Here is an 11636-nt window from a genome sequence, read left to right on the forward strand (position 1 = left end):
TCTTCATCAGGTGTACAGTCACAGATGATATGCACAATATTTCTACATCCGTTTATTTGACGTTTTCAGGGATAATTTAATCTAAGGGATAAACAAACCAGTTACATCAGAGATGGCTGTACATTTTACAACTGTTTAATCGCTGTACATTGTCCGTTTTAACCAACAAAAAACTCGTGTCTCCACAACTGTGTACCAACTTACAAAAAAAATCGAAATTCATAGAAATCAATTAACCATGAAAGATTCTTGAAACATCTAAATAAAAATCACATTTTCCATTTACAAATATCGCCACTTATCCATCACAGTCCACACAGTGGAAGCATCCAGTTAAACAATCATATATGCACACAAAAATACAAAAGTGTGACAGGAATGTTTTCCTGTCACAATAAGCGTCTTGATGTATTAAATAAACTGTTGTTTAAGCAGTCCTCTCGGGGTAAGGAAGCCGTGCGTAAAAACGTGCCCATTCCAAGTCAGCGTTCCCGTGCAGTGATGCTTGTTTTCAAACGTGGCTAACTGGTGAGGAGTAAAATGTTCGTTGCAGTTCATCGTCATGTTTATAAATTGCAGGTCCATATTTGTTCACACGTTGTGCAAGAAGAGAGTCATTGCAGCCTACATGTGAGAAACCTTCGTGGACGATTCCTTCTAGATGGAGACAGGCACGTGTCCTTGGCTGTGTGACAATTCTGTCCACGATGAATAAGAAAAAAACACACACAACACATTTCTTTAGTCCAGGTCTATGGATATGCAGCGGCACTGTTTGACGCGCTGGATGCGCTTCTTCTTGGTGGGTGGCTGCTGGTCGGGGCAGTTCAAAGTAAAAGTCATGGTGGTAAAACGCTTCGGCTTGCAAAACGAACAAGACTGGAAGGCACCCTCCTCCCTGCGGATGTGCCTGGGGATGTAGAAGGAGTTGCACTGTCCGTAACAAAAGCGGTTGATGATGGTGCGGCTGACGCAGCCCTCCTCGTGGATGGTCTGCTTGAGGGGCTGCGTCTTGCACCAGTCCCGTTTCAAATACTGGCGCTCTGTCACATGTAAAGCTTCCTGGCTGGACTCCAGAACCTCGTCGGCCGGTGAGGAGGAGCCCTGTCTCTGCCGGGACCCGGAGCCCGCCTGGGGAGTCTGCGGTTGCTGCTCCGATTCGTTTGGGTTGTTTTTGTCAGGATGAGGAATGGCGCCTTGTGAACCTCGGTTTCTTTTGGAATCCACGGGAGAGGAGAGCAACCCCATGATGAAAACCATACTGCAGAAGACACGCGTTGAGACAGCCATCCTTGGGGAGAGGAAGAAAATAATTCATCATCAATACCGTTTCACCTCGGGGCGCGTTACGCACAGCTGTCAAAGCTTTTTACGCTGCGTAAAAACGCAGCGATACAACTTGCTTTTTTTCGTTGTTTTTTTAAACGCATGCAAGACGACACTGAAGTAGCTGTATATTTGAATTACATCAGTCTAAACATTAGAGTGAGAAATACAATAGATCTTCTGTTCCTAAACATTATAAGGCTCTCTGTTGTGCAAAGGAACAACACCAGATTTAGCCAAAGCAAAAGCACACAAACGGTATTAGTTAATAAAGCATTCACGTATTAATACGTCCATACCAGTGGACAACAAGCGTGCACTTGGTAAGTTGCACAAGCCATAGACCAAATAAAGATCAAATGTAAGTGGAAGACGATGTGTGAGGATGTTATGGTCACTAACAGTCCAAATTCACTCACCTGTTTGAAGCCCCACTGCTGTACGTGCGTTGATCTGATCCCGACAGTCCTCTGCGGCACCTTCCGACGTGATAGGCACCTACTGCTGTCGACTGTACACTGGTGGGGCTGTGGATGGGTGGGAGACTAACCGCTCCATAGACATAGACAGGGGCTGGGGGGGGGGGGAGGGGGGGGGGGTAATACAAATTGCTCCAGCGCCGGACTGTCTCCCTTTTAAATGTCTGCCAGCTGAGATGTGCACAACAGTTCCCTCAACATTATTGGCTAAGCGCGATGTAGAGAAAATCAAAACTATCCGCCCCCTCAACACATCCCTGAACCCACTTCAAGAAAACAGACAACCGAGGAACAGCAAGGACAGGCAAGCAAGGGGAGCAGGGGGAGGAGGGGGAGGAGGGGGCGAGACGAGCGGAGAACTGACAGGCCTAAAGTTTATGCGCACATGGAAAAAGTAAAACTGGTGATGTCTTTTTATCAAAAGGAACTTGGTGGTATTAAGCAATATACCACAAAACTGAAAGGAGGAGTTTACGGTCCTTGTCGTAAATGATGAACATGCATGCAATCTAAAGAGAAATCAATTAGAAAGGTTGACTATCACATTTCAACACACCTGTGAATCCTCAACATAGAGAGCATTGTGATGTCGCCGTGAACTCATTGCTGGATACCAGATCTGGTATCCAGGTTTTGAAAAAACAAAAGATCGGCTTTTTTTGCCCGATAAATTAAACATCTGCTTGGATACAGCGGATTGGGAATACAGCAGCCTATGGCACTATTAGAAAGCCATAGCATTTTAGTTACTTAATGTAGGTTTCCACAATGTATTTACGCATGCCCAAATTAAAATGAATATATGCAAACGAGTTTGCAGTAATCATCGAAGTGCATGCTTTTTATTAGCCCTGTGGTGGTGAAAAATGATTAAAGAAGACGAATATAATTAGTTAGTTGTTGAATATTTAACGAATGCTTTATAAAGCAATTATCAAGAGCAGCTGCTGGGTTGCCAGGTTGTGAAATATACCTCTGTTATATCCTTTATGGTGATCCGTTAGTTAATGCTGGCTCGAATTCGCCACAGGTTAGACGTCACAAATGTTAAAAAGTGGTCGATTCATTTATTTTGGGGCATTGAAGGCATTTCCAAAACGTTCGTGACCCATTAGTCCCTTTGAACTAAATGTATCTAAAAGATAATCAGGTGTCCTGCTGAGGTAGGACGATCATCAGCATAAAGGACTTTTTCCACCCTGGCTACTCAAAAGTAATGACTTAACTGCTGCTTAAAACAGAAATAAAATGAGTTAACTATACAAAGTCACGTTTTAGCCTTAATGGTAGTCTGGAAAATAAACTCCAGCACCCACACTGTTCAAACATCTCAGAATATTATAGGACTAACGTTCAAAGTGCCCGCATCTTTAAACATAATTAGCGAATTGTCTGTTACTGGATTTTCTGTACACGGTTCTGATACATTTGATGTTGTTTTATGAAAGGTGAAATAGTCATCTGCTGAACACGTGGTCGCGGCCCAAACGCAGTCTGCGTAAGTAACGCGCGTGACGGTGGAGTCACGAGACTACACGTTACCGCCCGAGATATGAATAATAAGCTTCTCCGGTGACGCGTTTAAAGCTGATATTTAAAGAGTCAGAGTCCTAGCCATCCTTCTGCACGTGCTCAATATGAGAGCCTCCCAATGGGCTGTGAGAATAAATGTTACGGAATTCTGACCTTCACCGTCTACTCTTCAGTCTTTACAGGAGAAAGAAAAGGTACCCGACTTTACACCGAGAACATTTATTTGATGGATTGTCAACAAGGCACATGATATCTTTTCAAATAAACCACCAGAAGCAAATGTGTTCAAATACATACTGTTATGTCAGGTCATGGTTGCAACGGATCAGTCTGTGTTGGTTACAATATGAACATGTCAGTGGTTGTACTGCTCCCCCTTGTGGCTCCAACAAGTACCATTTATGCAAGAATAATTCCACTGAACAGAGAACTTATATATTATTCCGTTTGAGTTTATTTGTCTGAAGCAGTTCACATAGCAAAGCATGTTACTGGTGCTGAAATGCATGGACTGCGATGGACAGACTATGTAATCAATACTGCTCGGCTTTTTTTCTCTCTCGAATAAAGAACAACAAAAAAGGTGCATTTTTTTCTTCTCTCCGTTCATGACCACAGCCGGTAAGAAAATATTATGTAATTAAGAAACAGCTTAAACTTTTCAGTAAACAATTTTTTTTCAAGGACATCGAACTAAAGGATTAGATATAAAATGCATAAATAAAAAGCAAAAGACTTGATCCATAACATTTCCAGTCATTCCATCGATCACATTTCACATAATCTGGCACGCTAGTCTGAACACCAGGCACCATAATCCTGTCGATATTTAACTCCATATGAAAATCTCCCATTAAGGCCCTAACGCAACACAAACAGCACCTACCGTAGCTAGAAAAATAAATTAAACGCCCTGACAAAATGGATAATATATAGGATGGAATGTTTAATGTCAAGCAGTCCGACCAGACAGACACCTGCATAGTGAGGAGGAAACGTGTAAAAAGAAAAAAGATTTGAAACTATAAATCTACAGGCTTGGTGGCAGACATCAGCTGTACCTGGTTGAGGGGGTTTCGAGGTGAACCTCTGTAATGGCTCATGTCCTTCTCTACTACCTGCTGCAAGAGGGGCTTCTGAGCTCCTGAGGGATCAGCGACAGAACCGTCCACTTTGGTCTTTGGCTGGACCCTGTTGGTCATGTCGGCCAGAGGGGTGACCCGTGGTTTACGGGCCAAGGTGCTTGGCTTCTTGGGTGGGACTGGAGGGGGTTTCTTTATGGGACAACCGCGGTGGGACGGTCCCGGCTGCGCCTCTCCCTGGTAAGGCCGAAGCTGTGGGTGAGGGGAGAGGCCGCTCTCCAGGCTCACCGCCTTCACCACCGGACCGCTCTGGCTGACGGCGAGCTCCGCGTTTCTCGAGGGTCTCCTGCTCTCTCCCAGGAGGGAGTTCATCCTGTGGACAGTCTGGCGCACGGGGGTGCGCTGGAACTTGAGCGGCGATCTGAAGTGTTTGGCCGCGGGGCCTCTGGGAGAATGGAGGGTGAGCTTGTTGAAGTGATGAATGTGGTCTGCCACCCGGCGCTTCTCGCTCTCCAGGCTGCGCGGCGAGAGGGGCTGCTGGTTTTGGACTTTGGTGCCACTCTCCGGGGAAGATCCATTTTCTCCGTGTACCGCACGGACCACAGGGCCAAACTTTGGAGGTGTACCAAACTCATCTCTGAGGTCCAGGCCCAGCTTGTATGGAGTGGACTGCAGCCCGCAGGAGACGCCCAGTTTGAAGTGAGCAGGACTCTGGATGTCCAGAGCGTCAATCAACCTGCTGCAGTTCACCTGCTCCACCTCCGTTTCACAGGCCGCCACCACGGAGCCGTTGTGGCTGCTGACGGCAGCAGCATAGAGAGAGCGCTTATCGGTATAGTACGCATCGGGCTCAAAGAGTACACTGTCAATATACAAAGGCGATAAAGCGGCAATTTCAATCTGGCCAAAGGTAACGTTCTCTTCGTTAGCCAGGAGGCTCTGCTGAGTTGAGGAGCTGGAGGCCTCTGTGTCCACAGACAGACCTCGGGGAGTCCCTGGTGGAGGGAGTAGGATGCCGTCTGGTGGTTTTGCCGTATTCGTCTCCATGGAGCCGAAGGGATCTTGTACGACGGTCCGGAGGTCGCTGCCCGACTCTGTGAAGGCCTTCTTTATCTTCACAAGGGTGGGACCGGTTCGGCTCCGGGCCTCAGCGACGGAGCGCTCGCTCTCCAGGCTCTCGGCACTGGAAGCACAACACAGCTTTATGGGAAAGCCGGCCACCGGCGGGGGCTTCGGCATGACAACGGTCGGCTCAGACACGTAGTTGCTCTTTAAGCACATGTTCATGGGGGTGTCGGCGAAAGATCTTCCGCTGAAAGCCTGGGCTCCTACGGGGGTCTCCCCGCTCCACAAGGTCTGGTGGGCACCTGAGCCACATCGGGGGGTCAGCAAGTTGTCCTCAGACCTGCTGATGTACTTGACGCCTGTAAAACATGGGATGTTAGTGTGAGAGGGGGGGGGGGGGGGGTAACATTACACCAGAACATTCGATTCCCCCCCATTCGGTACTCACTCTTGGGTTCTGCTCTTCTAGGCACATCGGACGGACTGAACTCCGTCTTGCTGGTGGAACGAAAGCTGGTGGTGCTCTCCTGAGTGGCAAGTCGCCAGCCAATGGACCCAGATCCCTTTAATCACCAGCATGAAATGAGAAATGAAAGAAGAGGAGGAGGCGTTAGTGGATTATTTGGTTAAAAATCCCACAGGTGTCACCCAAAATGTACCATTAGTTTATTAATTGTGAATGATTGTTGTGGTTAGTTCTTCAGAAGTCACTCAGAAGAAACCAGATATTGAATTTGTTGGTCATCAACTTTTTATTATGTCAAGAATACAACATGTAACTATAGTACATTAGAAAGCTACGCACCGTAAACCTTTACCAGTTCACCCAAAAACTTTAATAGATATATATATATATATATATATATATATATATATATATATATATATATATATATATATATATATATATATATATATATATATATATATATATATATATATATATATATATATACGGTACTCTTATAGTATATAAATATTCTTTCATCAGAGTGCCTGACATAGTAAAATCACTGGACGTAAGCTATAGCTTTGTACCACACAAGTAGGAAAACTATTTATTAAGCAATGTTACAAAACATTCCACACTCTTTTTAAAACCATGCATTACCAGATTAAATGAGTCAGCTGATGAAAGTAAACTTAGAACGTTACACGATAACAAAAGTGCTTAATGTGCAACAATTTACCCCATTAAAAGAAAAAAGCCCATGCGCAAATGTTACTTGATTTTAATAGTTAATTGCAGTATACGCCTGAATGGCACTGATTTACCCCCCCCCCCACACACACAGTCTATCTGTGAAGCAGATACGTGGAATGTGAAGTCTCTCGGGCAACCACACTTACAGCCTCCTTGCTGCTCTTCCCCAGGCTGAATCTGGAGCGCAGGGATTTGCGCGGTGCTTCTTTTTTGTCGACTTTAGGAGACTCCACCCTGAAAGAGATAAACAGTCAAACAACCATCAGTATAACCCAAGAGACGCCATGTAGCTCTGAGGTTAACGCTTTACTGACTCGTATCTCTCATTCATCTTTTAAAGACAAATGACTGGGAAACAAATGGCTGTGTGGCACAATGCATTTTAAAGCATCATGCTGTCTCCTTTTTATTCAGTACACACGAGTGTAATTTCTATGTGGCAGCAACTTGTGTCATCCCTAAGAGACAAATAACATGACGTGTGTGCTGAGAAGGAGAACTGGAGCGTACCTGTTGACAGCGTGTCTGCTGCCGAGTCGTCGGCTCTTCCTCCTCACAGAAACAGCCGACTGCCTTCTAGACTTCCCCGGTGACGACACGGTAGTTTGGGAAGAGTCCAAGACCCCCAAAGCACTGTAAGCTAGATAGACAAAGGGAGGGGAAAGAAGATGTACGCTTAACCACAAGCTTCAGAGAGAAGCAGAATAATTGGTGTCCCATGTGATCAAACGATCATCGATCAATACCTGATCCAGGAGTGGAGGCCCCGCTGAACAAAGTGTTGGGAAGTAATTCTATCCCGAGGGTCTTTTTGACAGATCTACGTTTCTTGTTTGAGAACCCAAAAGAGTGGCCGGATTCCAAGGGAAGTTTTCGTTTTGAGGTCGGTGTTGCAATCACAGGAGTTGCGGAGGAAAAGACTGGCAAAAATCACAAGAGAATTCAAATCTTCAAAGGCGTTGCATTAGTTTGACATATTTGATTTTGGCACTTGAAAGAATCAGAAGGTCGTGACTGAAATTTGTGGAAGATGATCCGTGCAAATGACGGGCAAAGAAAACACAAGCCATCTGAAGCAAAGCATGATTAACAACTATTCACATGACTTATTGTTCATCGTCAAGGCAAATTTGAATCAGTTTGCAGAAAGCTTATTGTTTTTATGTGCATAGAAGATGGATCTCTCCGGTATCATCATGCTACATGACAGGCAACAATAATTTGTCTGACCTCAGTACCTACCAAGACTGTCTGACTGGGTGGGTTTTGTGGGCGTTCTATTAGTTTTTATCTTATTCAGGGCACCATTGACCATATCTGAAATGTGAGACAAATCCAAGCATATAAACAGTATTTACTGACTAAACCTGCTTCAAATGCTTAAACATGTCTGTTGAATGTCTCTGGATATTTCCAGGCTGGTTGTACCAGTGCAACTGGAATCCATCTGGCCAATCTGACATTTGAATTAAATCTTTTCAAACTGCACTTTTGATTACGGTCTTACCTCCGAAGCTGCGTCTGTGTCTCTTCTTCATCCCAGAGTTTAGGTCCAGCTCCACTAGTCCATCAGTTGGGGACAGACCCCCCGCTTCACAGCCCATCATGGCTGGAACTTTATCGAGAAGAAACTGTGGTAAGACACCTGTGACACACACACACACAAACAAACAAACACAGCGACATATTTAGCACTGAAATGCTTTGGAGTGACACAAAGGTGACCTGCAGGTAAGATGCATCACGTCCTACCAAAGTTGTGGGCGTTCTCTATGAAGCTGTGCAATATGGCCGCCTGCAGCTTGAGGCGCTTCTCGGTGTTGGCGTTCATCTTCTCTGTACCGTCTCCAGCGTGAAGGATGTTGGGAGCCAAGATTACGGACAAGTTACTGCTATCCATCTTGTTCTCTGCACTCCTGTGATTAAGCAAAGAAAATGAAGCAAAGCAGTACAATGTATATGAAAAAAACTGATGAAAAGATATTTAAATGGGGGGGGGGGGGGATGTTTGATGTAAAAAATATTCTAGCACCTTCTAGACACATTGTGTAGGAAGTCAAAAAAGTAATGCAGGACGGTTAGGTTTCTATCGGGTAGAACACAGGACAGCAGCATGGTGGCGGAGGTCCTATCCTCCTCGACGGGGAGCTGCTGGGCCTTCAGGAAGGCCTCCTGCAGCTCCGTGGGCAGCACAGGCTCCGGCAGCTCCCTGAAGAACTGCTTCACCAGACCGGCCACGTCACAGGGAAGTGCGGTAGACAGGCATTCCTCGCCCGCATCCAGTTTTGCCTGGACAGACAAAACACACTCTGAAAAACCTCTCTCCGGGGGTCAAGGTCCCTCAGTGGATCCATGGTCAACTTCAGCGATCACTCACCCGGAGTGCTTTCAGGCGAACAACAGAGCCAGATTTTCTGAACAGGCCCTCTGTGTCGACATGTGCCAGCAGCACCATGCACGCGTCGACCAGGAAGCTAAGAGGGCAGTGAAACATCATTCGTATAAATGTACTAGACAGGACAAGCAATAACTTGCCAGCTGTAGGCTCAAACTAAAAAGGAAACCTGCACATTCACTCACCTCGGCACGCTCCCACATTCCATATTATAATATGGTAAGCTCTCCAGGGACACCCCGAAAACCTTTGTCTGAGGGAACAATGGAACAATTCAAAATAACACATTACTCATCCATGTTAGATGATAAACAGGAAGGCTACACCATATGAGGGAAAAAGGCCAACCAGCTGATAAATCGCTCTATTAAACCGATCACCTATGTCACAATCTTGGACGCACTGTTTTGCAAGTTAACGTTTGTGCCATTTATTTTCTGTTACCACATCTCAGGACATTCCCTGCTCATGCACAAAGTCTCTTATCTTGCAACAGGCCTCGTGACTCCTGTGAGCCAATAACAAGTAAAGTGCACCAAAAGAAAACAGGGCCTTCACAGTTATTGCATTACCTGCCAGTCAATTCGGAATGGCATATCCTCTAGATGTAATTTATCCTACCTTAGTTACAAGTTTGTATTGTCAAAAAGCCAACAAAACAAAAACACACCACAACAATCTGCCATAGAGGTTTTTAAGAAAACATTGCCATAGTATGTGGTGTTCAGACTCGGCTTTCTACGAACTTTATGGTGTGAATAATCAGCCAAACAATGCACTGACTGACATGGGCGACAACGGCCTGTGGACAAACGGGTCTCATCAGTGGGGGGATGCTTTCAGTAATATGGTAATGTGATTCAATTGCTTTAAAAAAAGAAATCATACTATGTCCGAGGCTGATGTTGTGAACTTGTTGAGTCGTGGTCTGCCACAACGGATTGTCATGTCGAAATGTTTCAGAATAACTGCAAATGAAACGCAAGTAAATTGGCGTGAGTTTTTTTGTTGTTGAACTTACCGAACGGCTGGCTGTTGATTTACAACTGGCTGCTTTGTTTTTGTTCCAGTTCTTTGTCTTTATCCCGTACGCTGCGCGGAGGTGTTGCACCGCCACCAGACGCATCACATTCTTCTCCATGACTTTCATTGTTACACTCCTCCTACCTTGCACTTTCAGAAGAACTTCGCAACAAATTCGTTCACTCGCTTCTGGCCAGGACTAACTAACGTGACATTATGGGGCACCTATTTAGTGGCTAGCTTCGTGCTTCGGTTGCAATGCAGTTAGCTCACTAACGTTACCCAGTGAGGTTTTAGCAAGTCATATAAACAATCCGCCTACGAAAAATAAAATGAAAAAAGCGTATTGCTGTCACACGACTTACAGTTGACGTTTGCCTCCTCTCAAACGGCCATTTGTATGAAATCCCTAGATGTATTTCGTTAGCTAGCTAACTGCATTGTGCTATGTATGGTTCGCTCGTCGGATCGGTTGGCTGCCTGACTCACTGTTTCCGCAGAGCATTCAAACGGTGGCGCTCCTGACACTCTGTGCTGTGATTGGCTGGTAACGGTTCGAATCAACATTCTCTGGGGCGCGTGTTTTAGACCCCAGGGCAGCCTCATCAGGCGGGGCGGGTCTCTTTATGGCCAGATGAAGTACAACCGGTTGACTCTGTAGTTCAAACCAGTCGCACCTTTTAAATGGTAGATGCATACGTGTACAGTTGTACTGCACGTATTACGATCATATCATACCCATAACCACATCCATGGTTGTAACTGACAAATGCCAATATTTGATGATGTAGCTGGTTTTTGTGCATTTATGGAACAGGATGTTGTCTCTGTGTACATCATTTGATGATGCTTTTGAAAACAATATTCAGCCTGTTCAATGAGATAACTTAAAGAAGAATGAGAGGACTGTAGAGGACTGAAGTTAATTACATGTAACATGGCCATTCCTCATAGATACTAAGACCAAGAAATACATGTTCGAATAAATTATCTAGAAGTCATATATTATAACTAGACTGTGTATTGCCAGAGAAGTTAAACCTAAAACACACCGTTTTTTTGGCTTTAAGAAACCCATGTAGTCTGACATCATGTACCAAAAAGGTCTCATTTTTGGCATGAGCCCTTCACTTAATCTTTCTATATTTATCCATTATTCCTCCATTATCTTTACAACAAAGAAATAACCTGAGATAAGAAGGATAGCAGTATTTGTTTGGTCTCTCAACTAAGAGTGAAAGTTCACTTTTGTCTTCGACCACTAGGTGGAAGCATCACCAGCCATGTTTCAGCAAACTCTTGATCATTCAGGTGTGGGTATGAAGGCAAGTGACAGAAGATGGACTGACATTAAACACATCTCACAGTATATATATATATATATATATATATATATATATATATATATATATATATATATATATATATATATATATATATATATATATATATATATATATATATATATATATGCTGTCACTCATTATTTTGTGTATTTGTGTTGCTGTAAGCAAGTACAGTAGAGGAGA

General features: G+C 44.5%; 2 protein-coding genes across 3 annotated transcripts; both read right to left on the reverse strand.

Annotated features, from left to right (window-relative positions):
• On the reverse strand, positions 1–1847 carry grem1b (gremlin 1b). The gene is made up of 2 exons (XM_079286533.1): positions 1746–1847; positions 1–1291 (listed from the first exon to the last, which is right to left on the reverse strand). Exon 2 carries the CDS (start codon positions 1288–1290, stop codon positions 742–744), a length of 549 nt encoding a protein of 182 aa, XP_079142659.1. The 5' UTR covers position 1291; positions 1746–1847; the 3' UTR covers positions 1–741.
• A 1705-nt stretch (positions 1848–3552) lies between these two features.
• Positions 3553–10567, reverse strand: arhgap11a (Rho GTPase activating protein 11A). 2 transcript variants are annotated; one of them, XM_079286528.1, is made up of 12 exons: positions 10106–10567; positions 9270–9337; positions 9067–9163; positions 8722–8978; positions 8442–8605; positions 8197–8334; positions 7932–8006; positions 7436–7609; positions 7200–7329; positions 6836–6923; positions 5934–6048; positions 3553–5844 (listed from the first exon to the last, which is right to left on the reverse strand). In XM_079286528.1, the coding sequence occupies exons 1-12, from the start codon at positions 10232–10234 to the stop codon at positions 4361–4363; spliced, it is 2919 nt and encodes a 972-aa protein (XP_079142654.1). In that variant the 5' UTR covers positions 10235–10567; the 3' UTR covers positions 3553–4360. The 2 variants fall into 2 exon arrangements, with proteins under 2 accessions (XP_079142654.1, XP_079142655.1); XM_079286529.1 differs by lacking the exon at positions 7932–8006.
• Positions 10568–11636: the final 1069 nt, after the last annotated feature.

The sequence above is a fragment of the Melanostigma gelatinosum genome (assembly GCF_949748355.1).
Source record: "Melanostigma gelatinosum genome assembly, chromosome: 16".
Taxonomy (NCBI): domain Eukaryota; kingdom Metazoa; phylum Chordata; class Actinopteri; order Perciformes; family Zoarcidae; genus Melanostigma; species Melanostigma gelatinosum.